The following is a 16887-nucleotide window of genomic DNA, read 5'->3' on the forward strand; positions in this document are numbered from 1 at the left end:
ACCATAATAACCAAACCATTTTAAAAACCATTGGTTCGGTATCTGATTTTTGTTAACCAATAACTAACGGTTCGGTTATGGTTTTATAGGTTAACTGAACCATTATTAACCGAACCGCTAACTTTATATTTTAATATATAAAAATTATAGATTATATATAAAATAATATAATCAAACTTATTTAAGACCCATCAAATTTTCAAAATATAATTCATTAATCATCACTTATTAGGAGACGAACGAGCAATCAAACCATCAAAGGTTGATCATGCAGACACACACAATCTTCCAATCATGCATTGAGTTAGATTATTGATTAATGTTGTAATTCCTAATCGACTAATTATACAATTTGTAAACATTATTCACAAATAGTTTAATCTTCACACTTATAATCCTAATCGGAGGCTTCTCACACCGTTAATCCTTATCAAAGATTGTTTTGACTTTATAGACGTATTCGAAGGATTTTTGACTTTATAATCAAGAATTCTAGGTAAGTTAAGTTTTTTGTTATTTTTGACTTTGTGATATATTAAGAATGTATTTTTTTGAATTTTTTGGCTTTTTTTATTTACTGTTTTTGACTTAATCACATTGAATGTATACAAGTGATTGACTTTTTTTATCCAGATAACACATAATATGAATGTTTGGCTATTTTATTTTATAGTTTTTTATTTAATCGCATTGAACATGTAAGAATGTTTGGCTTTATTTTAATGTTAATATCAATTATCAATATATGAAATTATTAATGTCAATTTTTTTTAATGTTTTATATTTTTATTGAATGTTTTTTATTTTGAATGTGACCATGTGTTATCTCACTCTAAGTATCATACACATTTTTTCTATTACTATAAGCTAGGTTATAGACATTGGCGTCGAGGACTTTTTTGTATTCTCTTTTCATTTTTTAGGCCAATATACTTTCTCCATTTATATTAATTTGAACATTATGGTTAACCAATATTAACCATTAGCCAAAACCGTTAACCGACAAAAACCATTAACCATAACCAATATTAACCATACCCAATGGCTACCAAAATGCATTAACCAATCATAATGGTTATGGTTCGGTTTTGACCAATAACCGAACCAAACCGCCCCATACACAATCCTAGTTTTCAGAGGTTGTCTTAAGAACCGATGGTCGGATCGGATACAAAATAACCAAAAACGTAATTTGCAAGAACCAATTACCATACCAATATAAGGTCAATCAGACTTGTAACAAAGTAAACAAAACAGTGTAGTACATGCTGGAAAAAAATGTTCAGCTCAATTGGATTTATAATGAAATAGTTATGGCAGTTTAAAGTGAAACAATAATCTTGGTTCACCAAGATACCTACATGATAGTCCTGAAACTGATATACCCAAAAACAGAAATTGGAGGATTTCAAAATCTGATAACAGTATACATGATAATTTTGTAACCAAATTAGTATGTTAGGCATGATGTTGAAAAGTGCTAGAAGATCTTGAATGTGGTCAAGATCTTGAAAATAAATCAGATATGCAAATAGATATTTTAACGGTTTTGTATGCTTGATATATTCAGAATGTTAATTATATCTAGAATGCAGAGAAAAACTAAAACTTGTAAATAATTTATTGTAAATTTGTAACAAATAAAGAGATATCATAAATGTTAATAATATGTAAACATGTGTTGGAAAGTCTCAAAGATGTTCAATATAAGTAGAACTGTAGAGATGCTTAAGATGCGCAGAAGATTTTAGATTATTCAAATATATTAAATGCATAAAAATACAAAGATGTTGAAGATAAGTAAAAGATTAAAGATGTTTGAAACATATAAAAGTAAATACTGAAGATGCAACATAGGATATACGAGGACTGCTTCATGCCCATATGATTAATTTGTAAAGCTAAGGTATTTACTATTTACTATGGTGGTGTCCAGCTGCTAAGACTCCATAACCTCTTCAATCGAGTATTCTTGATCAAATCCAAGATAACAATCTGATATCAAAAACAACTTCATCCCCTACCAAAAAAAAAAAAAAAAAAACACATAAGCAAAAAGGAATAACAAGAAGAAAAGGTGTAGGGATAAAAGTAATTAATTACCTGAATATTGGTTGCGGTTGGTGGTAACTTCATGCGGGTAACCACATTGTTTGTGAAGGAAACTCTTTTAAGAGCATGTAATTCAGAGGTTGAGGAATTCCCAAGAACCAACCACCATGCTTCATCTTTTAACTGAAAAAAACAAAGAATGTTAGAGAGGACAAGTTTTCTATGGCTATCTTTGGTGACGAGGATGAGGGCGTTAAGATATCAAATAAATTGCGACTTTTGTCACACTACAATACATGTCAAACACATTGAGTGTACCTTTGGGAAACGAGGGGTAAAAGCTCTTGATGATTTTCTACGATTGGAGTTGGATCTCTCCAAACGAATATTGAGAGACGCCCCAACATCCCTTCCTTGAATCTTGAGTTTCACTTGAATTCGCGGGAAATGTTGTAGATCCTGAAACCATAAAATATAAGACAACACATTCATGCACATAATTAATATACCACATTTTAGTCTCTGTGGTATGTCAAAAGTTATGATTTCTGTCCATATGTTCTATTTCCTGTGTTGTGCAGGTGGTCTTTAAAGATTAGTTTTGTTGCAAAGTTCGTCTGAAAAATGACTATATTGCCCTCATCTTCATTGTCTAATATTGGATAGAAAAATCTAAACAAATCCTCAATTTCCTTCACCTAGAAATAAACTATAACAAAAAGGAAAGCAAGATCTAAATCAGAAGAAACCCAAATATTCACCATATTTTATTTATTTTAATGCATAAAAGAAAATCAATACGACTTCATCAAAATAACAAAAATGGTTTCTTTTAATTTGGATCTTGATTTTCTTAGTTATGATGTATTTGTGGGTTTGGGTTTGTTCTTAGAGTTTAAGATGAAGAAGATTGGTGATTTTGTTAGGGGTTTAACTGAAGAAGATCAAGATGAGGGACAAATAGTCATTTTTCTTTGGATTTAAAAAAAAAAGCTTTTTTAACACGATAGTGATAGTGACAGGGACGAGCATTGCAATACATCTAGATGAAAACAAAACCATAGCGTTTGATATACCGCAGGGACTAAACTTGTAATTTGCTCTAAATTATTTTTTCTATTTCTAATACCTGTTGTAGTCTTGAAGCGCTGTTTCCAAATCTAGATTGCATACTCATTTTCGGGAGATCCAATAACTGTTGTATATTTGAAATTCCTCCTTTTTGCAATAAGCTGAAAAGGTCTTCACTCATGCATGGCAACATCCATAGGGGTGAATCCCTCTCAAACCACATACCCTGACATCAATCACATGATATACATATAACAAAAGTCAATTAAAAAAGCTGACCATACATGAAAAACAAAATGGTTGGGCATAATACCTGCATGACCATCTGGAGAAGATGCATACAAGTAATGGAACTTTCCAGCCATCCACTATTTGCACATATATCTATCATGGCTTGAATAATACGTATACTTTGATCCAGCACTGACTTCAAGTCTGTGTAATAGTCGCTGATAGGCAGTTCCACTTGAGAAAAATGCGCCTTTGGATTTAAAAATAAATAAAGTTTAATAAAAGAAAGAAGTAGAATTCTTTTCAGTTTTTGAAAAGTGTCTCAGATCATGCTGACCTGGAAAAGCAAATTTGCTTTAACATGTGGATCATCGAGGCGATTTTTGTCGACTGCATACGGGACTTTGGCAGATAATGCTTCGTTATAGTTCTCCTACAACAGAAACAAGCAGGTTAGAACCCAACAAAGATATTGCATGTCACTGTCTATATCCTTAAGGTTGTGAAATTTTGTATTTTTTTTGTTCAAGTGTATGAAAATTATGTTTTTTTTTTTTTTGTTGATGTGGCAGATTTACTGAAACAATTTCATTAAATTATAATCAAGCTTCAGTTTTGTTCCAATGTAACTGAGTTGTGACATTGTCCCTTCAATGTTTCAACATTTTCACAAAATGGAACTTAATTACTATTTAATGAAGTTAATTCAATAAACCTGCCACATCATATGTCCACTTCAGCGACAAGTTGAGCCACATCAGCAAAAAAATACAGAGCGTAATAAAATTACCTCATTATGACGGACAGGAAGTTCATCGTATTCGGAAGCAGCCGAAAGTACATTAAGGAAAACCTGAAAGTAAGATGATATACTGTAAGAATAAATATCAAAATGATCATATGATAAAACTTTGGTATAACTTTTACTTACTTCAAGGGAGGTATCTGACTCTATATTTGAAGCAAACATGGAAATTGTCATGTATTTCAGATAATATTGTGATGCTATTGAACCTAACATTAAAGACTCCACATTTTCTTCATCCATCTTAATGCATCCACCATCTTCTAAATCTTCAAATGTATTCTGCACTAGACTGCAAGCAAAATTGTGTATTTAGTACTAAAAAAATGAAACAGGTGATATTTTGTTAATTTAGTGAAGATATAGTACGGTTTTACCTTGATAGGTAAGAATTTAAACTTTCGGGATCACAATCCTCCAATCCATAATAAGCTGGATTAACCATCTGCCAGATGTGTAATAATGTCAAAAAAATGTAATATTCATGGAAATGATGACACATGTTTAATCAGTTTTAGGGTTTAAAAAAATATTACCAGTCTACGGAACAGATAAGTCCAGGTCATATAATGTACAGCATCTTGCTTATGAGAAATTGTTCCAGAAACTATTTCAGCATTGATGTGATCATGGAGCTGGTCTCTAAGACTGCTTTCAACTGGAAATGGTTCATAAAGAAACTGCAAAAGAAAAAATTATATGCACGTCAGCAATTGCAACATTGTGTGTATATCATATATTTGTTTTTTTTCTCTTGCTTTATAATTTTATAAATTGACCTTTTTATAGAAGCTTTTTTTGGGTTCATGTACAAGAATGACGGCTTTCCCATGTTGATCATATTGAGGACGACCTGCACGTCCCATCATTTGCAAGATGTCTGTGATTGGAAAATCAACGTAACGCTTTGCTTTCCCATCATAATACTCTGTTCCCTGCAGCATGTCATAAAAACCCAATATCAATAACATAACATATAAAAATCAATGACCCTCCAATCGGAGGTTATTTTATAGCTTTTAACTATTTGATTTAGGCTTTGAAAGGGTTTTTACTTTTTATCATTAGAATACAATGTTTTTTCTGTCTTTTACTCGACCACTTATAGCTCTTTAAGTGCTTATTTTATCTGTGTTTTTCACATTTAAACCCTTTCATTCAGTAATATTTCATTTACTTCCCTAATCATATTTAACTTTTGATCTTTATTATCTTCTGACTTACTAATCTATTTATCAAATATTTAATGTTACTCCCCAAAATCAATGTTAAAAAAACATAGCAATAATATAATATTTATATTGTTTCATATTTTGTTAACGATATACATGATAATTCTATCATCTTTCAAATGCTAAAGTCAAGTAATATTCTTTTTAAGAAATATAAAATTGAAAATTTTGATGATTGGGCTTTATAGAAGATTTCAAATAGAGGTGAACAAATTAGTTGTTTTAAAAAAAAGGTTTATGCATTGGAGAAGGTTTGTGATGATAGGGTTTAGTCAAATAAAGGTTAGTAGAAAGCTGATGTGGCAGAAATAAAAAAATTCTTTGATAATTGTGGATGCTAAAAGTTTGACTAACCTTTATTATAACCAGATGAGCCGGAAGATTTACCCCCCAAGCTAACGTACTTGTGCAAACCAAAACCTGAAACAGTAATTTTCCATAAAATGTAAATGAAAAAAAGTTTCTAATCATGGGTATTGATATTTTTTTCAAAAAAATAATACAAGTCCTACCTGAATCTTGTTGTTTGCAAAAAGTTCCTCAACAAAAGATCTATCTTTGTCGTTTAATCCTGCATGATGTAATCCGATACCAAATTGTAGAGTGTGCCTAAGATTCTGATCAGTGACCTGAGAAACAATCATCTGTAGCGCCTCCTCAGGCATGGCAAGAAACTGCCTTGGATGTTCATCTGAAGCGGCATACTTCATGTTGCAAAAGAAAATAAAATATGAGTTTAATGAATAAAAATAGTATGTAACACGAGGTTGTCATTTCAAGAAAATTAATTAAAATACCTGAATGAGTTCTAATGCAGTGAGCCTTGTCTGCCGACGAGATGAAACAAAAATTAAAACCGGTTTTGTTGGTGAGTGTGTACATATGGCAGCATAGGTTGGCTTATTCATGCTATTCATTCTTGGACAGTAGAATTTCCCTGGGTACCCCTATAAATTGAAATGATTAATTGTTAATATTTGAAAATTTCTTGTGTATTTCAGACTTTTATACAAGTGGAAAAGAAAGTCGCCTTGCCTGTATATGAACTTCAAGAGGCACAGGTCGTACACTTGGCTTGAAATTGAACAGACCAATCTCCTCAACTCCCAACCAGTCAGCCAGATTCCTGAACAGACATTGTAAAATTGGAGCAATATGAAAAAATATATGTATAATTGTTAAAACATATAAAAGTTCATTTGAGATGTGATGAACCAAAAAAAACTCACTGGGCATTTGCTAAGGCTGTTGACAAACCAACAAACCGAACGGGTCGCTCCGTTTGTGATGATATGTATCTCATCCTTGAGACGATGACCTGGCGACCAATTTAAAATCAGTAAAAAATTAATCCCAAAAAAGCATATCTGCAGGGTAACATGACATGTACCTCAAGTATAGGTCCACGATCAGCTCCAAGTAGGTGAATCTCATCCAAAATCATGAGGCCAACCTGCCAAAAGAATTGAAGACAATTTTCAACATAAAAATATATAATATGCAATACTTTGGATATAACAATAATAATAATGATATGTCATTGTTGTTATGTAACTCTGTGAGGTAAGTAAGAAAAGAACCTTAGTGACATAGCTTCGACTGTGCCAATTACGACTAATACCATCCCACTTTTCAGGAGTTGAGATTATGATATCTGCTGACATCAGAGCCATCATGTCTGGAGTGTAATCACCAGTCATCTCAACCTGATAGAGCACCATATGTAAATATCAAATCATGTTTCACATGTGATAGATTAAGTATCCCAGTGTTAATCTACTATATTCCATGTGGACCCACAAAAATTAAAGGTACACTTACCATCTTTTTACCAAGTTTAGAGACAAGGCCATTCTTCCAATCATTCATTCGTTCTCGAACTATGGCTTTTAATGGTGCTATGTAAATAACCTGTAAATTGTTTTTAAATATGTGTGAGCCACTGAACATACTGATCTCAAGATAAATACTGTAATTTGTACCTTCATATCAGGGGCTGTATTGAATAAATGAAGCATAGCAAGCTCTGCAGATATAGTTTTCCCACTTCCAGTAGGAGCTCCTAAAAGAACGTTGTTCTGTGTGTGATATAACACATGAAAAGCCTGCCAAGTACCATCAAAAGTCAAAACCATCAGTGGCATACAACGTAATTAGTGATAACAACATGGCTAATATAGTAACAACATCCACAATCTAGGAAGCCATACCTGGGTTTGAATAGGATTGAAGTGTGAAAATCTGTACAAAGCTTCGTAAGCCTTGTTGCCAAGTGCAGTCACAGGAAGTGGCTTCAGATCTAGAAGTTCAGTGTGTGTCGTATGGCTCTGAATAATAAAAAAAAAAAGGAATACCAAATTTAACTTTACAACAAGAATTGACAATCATAAACATGTCTGAATGTTAATTTACTAAAATGACCTCCGGTAGGGCTAGATTCTTAAAAGAGATAGTATAGAAAGCCTCAGATTGCAACCAAGAATCAGAAACAGCACGAATGTAGTATTGAGGAGGATGTGGTTCAAAAATCGGCACAGTGAAGGAAAGCTTCTGTGGTTCCCCTTTTGCTGCTCGTTTGGTCAATGTAAAAAGCTCCGAGTGGTAGATATGATCATTCTCTGAATCCTGCATGATTTTTATATTTTTTTCATAAAAGGTTCCACATTAATACAGTGCACTTGTGACTTGTTACTACCATTGAATTATTAAATGTAAAATTATAATCCACATAAACATAAAAAGAACCTCAACAAGAATCCACCAACGTTGTGCAGCACCATGCCAGCGATCTTTCCATACAAAGTCTGGAGTTAAGACCAGATCTACCTGAAACGAATCTCAATATCAATTTGCTGTATATAAAATATCAATACCAAACTCCATACTAATGGTTATCAAAAGAGTTACCTTTAAAACAGTTCTAGTGATCGGACTTATTGTAGCAGACAACAAGATTGATGGAAAGAATCCTATATATTGCTTCACTACCTTCAAAATCAAAATGCATCCAAATAAAATCTTACAAAATTTACATTTTTGGGAGATTAAACTATAGGACACCACTTAGTACTTAGTACTTAGTACTTACCCTTCCTGCAGGTGCATAACGGATCATAGCTCCAATTTCCTTCTCTTGCATCTCTAGAAGATGACTCAAGTCAATCTCTCGTTCTTCTAGCTTCCGAATTATCTGAAACAAAATGGAAAAAATAAATAAGAAAAAGGATGCAGAAAAAGCATATGGAAAAATAGCAACATGGAGATGGTTAGACAAACTTCTGGTGATATATCTCTGTCAAATTGTCTGAGAGGATGCTGGTGGGGCCATATTTGACGATCTACAGCCTTGCAATACTCCAACATGAAGGAAGTCATCTCACACCATCCTCTACGCAGACAAATTTCAAAAAGGGCCCGCATTATACGTGCCAAGCTGGCACTAATGTATGCCGCATCAGAAATTAAGGAAAATGCATCGATAGACCCTCGAGATATGTATAGCTGCAAAGAATCAGAATGTGATTGGATAAAGGCAAATCATATAAACTTAATTGTCGAGTACTTATTCTTGATCTTTAAAAGGCTATACCTGAATTAAAATAGATACTTTTCCATGTTTATTAGTGGGACCACCCTTGACTTCTAAAGGACAGACAGTGCGGGCTAAGGTTTCCAATTCGTTTTGCTCCTCCTCTCGAACAACAATATTTTCAAATTCAGTAGAGTGAGCAACCATGTCGATTATCTGCAAAAAATTAATACCAAAGTAAGGAACTGTTTCTTTTTGAAGTAATGAGCTTAGTGGGTGAAGCATTTATACATGGTTGTTTCATTTTTACTTAACCTTAGACAAAATGACTTAATGGGTTGATCCAAAAAACGTAATTTATTCATGCACCGACTTTTTACCTATCTTTCCTTTTTTCCCCTCCTAACTCTCCTTGCAATAATTTGATGAATATCATGAAAATTGTTTGTTCGATTGTAAGAGTAAAATGATCATTTAGCTCAGTCAGACGGTTTATTCAGCCAAGAAAAGAAACATACCTTGTGTATACATCACTTTATCCAGACAAACATCATTACACATTCAGCCACTTTACCCATACAGGAGTTGGAGAGAAAAAATAAAGAAACCACTCAATAGACAAGAACTTGTTACCTCACTATCACTCATATGGCGTCTCAGCATTTCATTGTACGTCTCCACACTAGAATATTGAATATAAAAGTGACTAGCAATGCGACCAAGTTCAGTGCAGTAGAAGTTCCCACTTTTTTCATCAAAACGCATCATTTTAGCTTTGTCAAGAGCACGTGCAGCATCTGAAACAAGCGATCTTTGCTTCATACTCAATGAAGGATCTGCAATAACCTATCATAATGAAAGCAATTATCACATAAATAATAGTCATAAGCTTGATAAGTAATGTAAATCAAACAATAAAATACATGTGCCAAAAAGTTAAGTATACCTCATCCCATCCAATACCATATGCCAGAGGATTCATCTTCATTCTTATAAAAAGGTATGTGTATCCAAGCCATGCACAAGCTTCCTTCACATTTGTCACAGTTCCCAATGTCACCTCTGCATTTAAGTTATCTTTCAAGGAGGTAATGAACTGGCTTTCTATGGGAAGTTGACTAGTCAAAAGCCGCAGATAGTAGGCCAACTTATCATGAGATGTAATTATAATGCCTTCACCACTTTTATCAAACTGAGGTCTTCCAGCACGTCCAAAAATCTACATAGAATGAAGAACACAACATTAGAACTTAAATAATAACCTTTTTTTTAAAAAAAAACTACAAATAATTTAATGAAAACATTGATGACACCTGCATAACATCCAGCATACCCAGATCTCGCCATCCACCAGCCTTTGGATCATACAACTGAGTCCCCTGTTTCAAAGGTAGGTGTGATGATTAATAAACATTGGGCAATTTGCAAGGAATAGCAACACACTTTACTTTTTCTACCAATATATTATATAAGCAATGTATTCTAGTTTTTACTCATGATAGTCAAGTGCTTATATATTTTTACCCATGATAGCAGCGTACTTGCATTTATTTACCGATAAAAACTATGTATCTTATTTTGTATCCATAAAAGCAATGTACTTATACTCTTTTTACCCATAATAGCAGTGTAATTTCATTTCGGTATTAATATAGGCAGTGTACTTTATTTGTTGCATATTGTTGTTATCGGTAAAGAAATATAAGAACGCTACCGTTATGCATAAGAATTGTAATTATGCTGCTATGATCTGTAAACAAATGTTAAGTACTTTGCTATTACCATTACATACTATGCTATTACCAGTAATAAAGTCAAGCATGTAGCTATTTAGAGTAAAGAAAATGTAAGTGCATTGCTATTATGGATGGGTATAAAATATGGTATACTGCCTATATGTATAAAGAAATAATAAAGTGTGTTGTTATTCCAGAAATTTATAAACAAATAACATAAACCAATACGTGCATGTATTGGTGTATGTTATTTGTTTATAAACTACATTAAAAAAATATCCTACTTTATTATTACGTGTGTGCGTGCATACACATTTTAAGTTTTAACAACCTTAATAACAACAGTGTGTGCAGGTAGATTTACTCCCCATGCCAAAGTCGCTGTACAAACAAGGACCTGAAAAGAAAACGGTGACATATTAAGTGATATACCACAAAAATTTAAGAGAAAAGTCAAAAGAAGAGTTAAATAAATACCTTAAGCAATCCATCAGAAAAAAGGCGCTCGGTCAAACCTCTATCAGCACGTAACATTCCTGCATGATGGATGCCAACTCCTGATCCAAATAGCTGAACGAGCTCTTTGTTTCTAGACTTTGAAACCTCCATCTGGAAGCAAATAAAGTAGGTGATGGTGACACCTCAAGTTAGATCATGATATGCTGTTTCCGGAAAGTTCCGAGTCTGACAATGTCCTTACCTTAACCAACTGAAACTGAGGATGTTCATCATTCCTGAAGAGATCTAGTTCATCATATTTCCTGGCAAGTTCAACCTATACAATACATCGAATCAATATATTGAAATCATCAATAAATGTGACAAAGTACTTATCTCAGTATGCAACAAGGACTAATAGTTCACTAGGCATATTACTAAGTAAACAGGCTTCATATTTATCATATGATTCTGAATCAAATGAGTCCAATGATCCTTCGGAATGAAGTTTGGAAACGCGCATACTAACAAAAACACTGTCTGCCTAAAAATATTATCAGTTATTACAAGTTTATCAGCTGTTTTCCCAGTGTCCTTCCGTGAATGCACAAACACCATAGCTTGATGACCTTGCTTTAGTGATTCAGAAACCTGAGAATACGAAGTTTTAGAGACCAACGATAGTACAAAAACAGATAATCATGATTGAAAAAAAAAAAAAAAAAAAAAAACCTTTTTGTAGCAAACTTCATTCAACAGTTCATTTCGTGCTTGATAATTCGTCTCTGTAATTCCAATATATTGCTGTGCAAGAGGCACAGGACGATAGCTAGAATCAAAGAAGAAGAGACCCGCCTCAGTGTTAACCCTCAGGAATTGTGCAACCTGAAAGTTGGGGATGATGTCAGCAAATCAAGCTACACAGCATAGAGGTAAATCAACCCTAGTGTTATGTATATCAAGGAGGATAGAAGATCAACCTCAAGATAATTGGGAAGAGTAGCTGAAAGGCCCACAATACGGATCATTGACTGTGTTGACTCCACCTGGCGAAGTGTGCGGGCCACTAATGCTTCTATTACAGGCCCTCTATCATCATTCAGCAGATGTACTTCATCAATAATCAAGAGCTTTACGAGCATGGACAGTGACATGTCACTGCTTTTACGAGTAATTACATCCCATTTCTCAGGTGTTGTCACAATCATCTGTGAGAAAATATTCCAATATTAAAACTAAAACACCATTTGTATAATTTCATTTCCAAAGTTGTAAAATACCTGAGTTTCTTCGAGTTCATTTTTGGAAAGTTGCATGTCCCCAGTAAGTTCTTTCACAACCATGTTCAATGGAGCTAATCGATGGCTAAATGCCTTAGTAACTTCAGCAGCTAATGCCTAGAGATTGCATGCCCAAAAAAGAACATAAGAATCAAAAAGAACAATGGGTTTAAATGATGATCAGTTGTACCTTCATGGGGGCAACATAAACTATCTTAAACTCTTCTTTATGCAAGTAGCCATCTTTGAAGTGCTGTCCAATCTGTAAACATCACTTGGTATCATTTAATTTAAAAATAAGTTTTACAGGAGAAACAAATCTCTATGAGATCAGAGTATTTGCGCACCTCATGTAGAACAGCAATCATAGCTATATTTGTTTTTCCAGCTCCTGTTGGAGCACAAACCTGGAAAACATAATGATTGCTTGAGGAAAAAGGATCTTATTTTTTTGGCATCATATGTATTAATGAACTTATTCAATTTTGGACTGACCAGAATGTTCTCATTAGTGTTGTAAGTAGTATGGAAAATTCTGCTCTGAATACGGTTGAGTGATTTGTAGCCTTGAAAAGCAGCTTGTGCAAATTCATCCAACTCCGTTATTTCAATCTGAAAACACAACATTTTGAAGAAAAAGAAGTAAATAAAATAAAAACTATAAATCACTAAACATGATTTCTTATAGATTAGAGAAGGAAAAAAGAAGGTACCAGCTTCTCTCCAGGCTTCATGGGTGCAGTTTGTGTTGGAGGGATGGAAACTTCTTCATATCCTTTATGATGTTTTCTAGTTGTTCCCTGAGGAAGAGCAGTAGCTGCTAATGTGTTTGACCCTTCACCATGTCCAATCAGATCATCAAAGGGGCTTTTCTTTGCACTTGCTTGAAGTAAAGAACTAAAACTCATAGCAGACAAATCATTATCAGCCCCATGATCAGTTCCTCGTTTATGTTTCTTCTCCTCTTTGCGTCTTAGTTTATCAATTTGCTTTTCTGATTCTGTTTGAACTGTAACCTGTATCAATTGTTGTGTAACAACCAAATTTTTAAGAGTTATTACCTTGTAAATTTCAATGTTTTTGGTAAGTAGTTGTGTTGTATATGTGTATTAAGTAAGAACATTGGGAGAAATGTGAGGTTTTTGGTTGAGTTGTAAGTAGAATGACAAAATGAGAAATGTGGGCTTTTATTTCGTATTATCTTTGGTTGAGTTGTAAATACAATGTCATAACCCGTATGGACTGTTGACAACCAAGTTTCATGCATGTGAGAATAACAACAAAACTACAAAGAACACATGAACGAATTCATACCTGAGTACCATAGCTAGGCATGCGTGGTTGAGACCCAGACACCACCTTTTCAGATTTTAAGTTCAGCATCCCATGATGAATGGCCTCCACAAGTTCCTTCCTATGCTGAATTGGAGAAATATAAAATAAACACTGATGATAACTTATAAAATAAGTAATTAAATGCAACAAAATTGTTCATTTCTCACCATGATAAGATCTTGAACAGTTTCAAATGCACTATCACCAACTAGATCCATCAAATCACCAGCTATCTTCAAAACAAAAGTAAAAGCATTCGGATGACTTAGAAATCCAAAGGAAAAACCAATTTCAAAATCACAATGAATTTACCACTTCATTACCTCATCACCAGCCTTGTCTGAATCAAGTACCCGACAAATAGCCATTGCTAGTTCATCTTTAGGAAGCTGAGAAGTACTACTTTTTACTATTTTATTGCATTCATCTCTTAACCATCCTAAATCAAAAACTCCACCAACAGGATGGTGATTAGTGACCTCATTGTTATCATACCAGTCCCCATGAAGTGAGGTAGAAGTTACATTTGAATCCTCCCCCCACATTTCTACATCCTCAATAGATTCATCAACCAAGAACCGAGCTGGGTGGTGAAAAACCAAGTTTGCACCAAACTCTTGACCATGATCACTGGCGTTGACTTGGTTTTCAGCCAAATTGTGGTTGTCTGGCTGCAACTTGGAAAGACTTTGCACAGCATTAACAACTTTTTGTAGCTTTGTATCCGAAACAGAATAGCCAAGTAGTTTTTGTAGTTCAGATCTACATTAACATAAAATGTTTTAAGATAAATATTGTCTCTTGATGAATATATTTACAAGGTAAGGGCTAGAATATTTTACTTCTTTTCGATGATCCTTCTATTCTCTTCTTCCTCTTCTCCATGAGTACCAAAAAGCCTGTACACTGCCAACGCCACCTCTTTGAACTCCTCATTGATCACTACTCCATCAATCAACTCAACCACGGCCCCAACAAATTGTTTGTATGCTTGGCGGACTTCAATAGAAGCTACACCAATTTCAAGTACCCAATAAAAATATGAGCTTAAAATGTTTTCATATAATATAGTTTTAGTACACACCAGGTAGTTTTAAATACAAAAATTCATGATAAAGGTCTATTGATAGTGTTTCATTGTCTCCTATAAAGTTTTAACGTAGCTAGCAAAACTTTAGCTAAAAGTCTACGATTGGTCAATTCAAGTTAAACATCTGCGCGTTAACCTCTCAAATCAATCCACGCCTCTATTTTACTTGAAGATTACGAAAGGAATGATCATATATTTTGCATAATAGCAAATGTAAGTATGTATATAAAACAATAGTGCGAGTTAACGAGAGTACCTTCATCCCATCGATGAACAATCTTTCGAGCAACTTCGAATTCGTCAACTGACTTTGCAGAGCTAATTACAGCCAATTCAATATTCAGTTCATTAGAATAACAAATTTTACAAATTGTGAATACAACAGTTGCATATGTGATAGGGTTTGCAATCAACTACCTGCGACGACTGTTGAATGATTGAAGAATGGATTTGCGATTGATATAAGCTTGATCTGCGTCGAATGGATCCCTCAGGGAGTTGGTTAATCGAGGCAATTCGAGCAACATTTTTCTTCTTTGTGATGGCGGGAAGACAGTCAGTCCGGTGGTAGAGGAACGGTGAAGAAGTAATGTTCGATTGTTCTCCACGGCATGGACCGGGTCGGTTTATTGTTGTAATTCCTGTCCTGGATCTGGATGTGTATTTCGGATTCGGGCCGGACTGGGTTGCAGGCTTTGGCTTTAAGACGGGTTCATTCAATCATGGATCCTCTTGTTTTATTGGGGCTAAGAGCATCCATATTTCCATAGTGGGCCTTATTGTTAGTAGTTTTTGGTCAAATAAGTTTGAGAAAGTTAAAGAGATTTTGTGAAAACCTTTTTATTTTATTTATAAATTTGCAAGCTTTTTACGTAAATTTTTTCTTTCGTATTTCTGTTATATAGTTCCGATTATAATAATAAAATTGTAGAAGCATGGGTCAAATACAATCTAATAATAATAGTATTTTCTAGTGTATGATATTTCAATTAAACCATAGGTAAGTGAGACAAATTATGCACTTCGTAACCCTAATAGGTCTCTGATAGGAATACTAGTCGTCTTGCGGCTCAAGGCATCGGCCACTACGTTGGCCTTCTTAGGATGATAAATAATCTCACAATCATAATCATTCACCACAACCAACCATGTGTGTTGTCTCATATTCAGGTTCGGTTGATCCATCAAATACCTCAAACTCTTGTGATCCGTGTAAATGATACATGTGAACCTATAAAAGTAATGGCGCCGAATCTTGAGGGTGAAAACCACAACCCCCAGCTCCAAATCATGAGTAGAATAATTCGTCTCATGAGGCTTCAACTGCCTCGAAGCGTAAGCAATTACATAGCCCCTCTGCAAAAGCACTGCACCCAAACCCATGATCAACACGTCACAATATACCACAAAATCATCCACATCCTCAGGAATGGTCAATAGCGGAGCCACGTAAAGCTTTTGTCTCAGAGTCTCAAATGCCGCTTGCTGCTAGGTCCCCCACCGAAATTTGCCATTCTTTTTCGTCAATCGGGTCAAAGGGACAAAGATCTTTGAGAAATCATGGATGAATCTCCGATAATACCTCGCCAAACCTAGGAAGCTCCGAATCTCAGATGGGGACTTCGGGACCTCCAGTGCATCACGACCTGAATCTTGGTCGGATCGACCAAAATGTCATCCTGGTTAACAAGGAAACCCAAAAAAAATGCACCTCGCGCAACCAAACCTCGCATTTGGATAACTATGTAAAAAGTTTCTCCCTCCTCTAAGTCTCGAGAATCTCCATCATATGCTCCTCGTGTTGCTCCTTAGTCTTAGAATAGACCAAGATATCATCAATAAATACAATCATTGATCATTCTAACATCAGTCTACACACCCGATTCATGAGAACCATGAACGTTGTTTGTGCATTGATGAGCCCAAATAGCATCACCACAAACTCGTAATGACCATAATGATTTTTGAAGGTCGTCTTCTGTACATCTTCATCCCTGACCCTCATCTGATGATAACTCAACCTCAAATCAACTTTGGAGAACCAATACGCACCTTGGAGGTGATCAAAAAAATCGTCAACCCTCATAA

The 16887-nt window shown here is 34.5% G+C and overlaps 1 protein-coding gene across 1 annotated transcript; it reads right to left on the reverse strand.

The window, feature by feature from the left end:
• Nucleotides 1-1745: 1745 nt before the first annotated feature.
• On the reverse strand, nt 1746-15384 carry LOC145117192 (U5 small nuclear ribonucleoprotein helicase). The gene is made up of 47 exons (XM_079053496.1): nt 15217-15384; nt 15056-15117; nt 14552-14720; nt 14033-14471; nt 13877-13942; nt 13689-13793; nt 13088-13390; nt 12870-12986; nt 12722-12781; nt 12565-12636; nt 12375-12491; nt 12075-12302; nt 11827-11979; nt 11662-11745; nt 11357-11431; nt 11134-11265; nt 10988-11053; nt 10234-10299; nt 9867-10139; nt 9554-9766; nt 8981-9136; nt 8668-8892; nt 8480-8581; nt 8299-8379; nt 8137-8217; nt 7813-8016; nt 7602-7718; nt 7374-7496; nt 7213-7302; nt 6972-7097; nt 6782-6844; nt 6621-6709; nt 6427-6517; nt 6189-6338; nt 5904-6095; nt 5746-5811; nt 4939-5094; nt 4696-4839; nt 4537-4604; nt 4286-4451; nt 4145-4207; nt 3692-3787; nt 3437-3604; nt 3182-3349; nt 2371-2511; nt 2104-2235; nt 1746-2020 (listed from the first exon to the last, which is right to left on the reverse strand). The coding sequence occupies exons 1-47, from the start codon at nt 15324-15326 to the stop codon at nt 1940-1942; spliced, it is 6249 nt and encodes a 2082-aa protein (XP_078909622.1). The 5' UTR covers nt 15327-15384; the 3' UTR covers nt 1746-1939.
• Between the last annotated feature and the right edge of the window lie 1503 nt (nt 15385-16887).

Source organism: Lactuca virosa, chromosome 5, assembly GCF_052849685.1.
Source record: "Lactuca virosa cultivar CGN04683 chromosome 5, Lactuca_virosa_CGN04683_v6, whole genome shotgun sequence".
In the NCBI taxonomy this organism is placed as follows: Eukaryota; Viridiplantae; Streptophyta; class Magnoliopsida; order Asterales; family Asteraceae; genus Lactuca; species Lactuca virosa.

Bases quoted from the DNA above. Each gene is read 5' to 3' on its own strand.
- LOC145117192 (XM_079053496.1), bottom strand. From the start codon at position 15,326: ATGTTGCTCGAATTGCCTCGATTAACCAACTCCCTGAGGGATCCATTC. The intron at 13,794-13,876 runs GTGAGAAATGAA...TCTCCAATTCAG, and splicing joins CTGTTCAAGATCTTATCATG to CATAGGAAGGAACTTGTGGA. The intron at 2,512-3,181 runs GTATTAGAAATA...TTATGGTTTCAG, and splicing joins GCGCTTCAAGACTACAACAG to GATCTACAACATTTCCCGCG.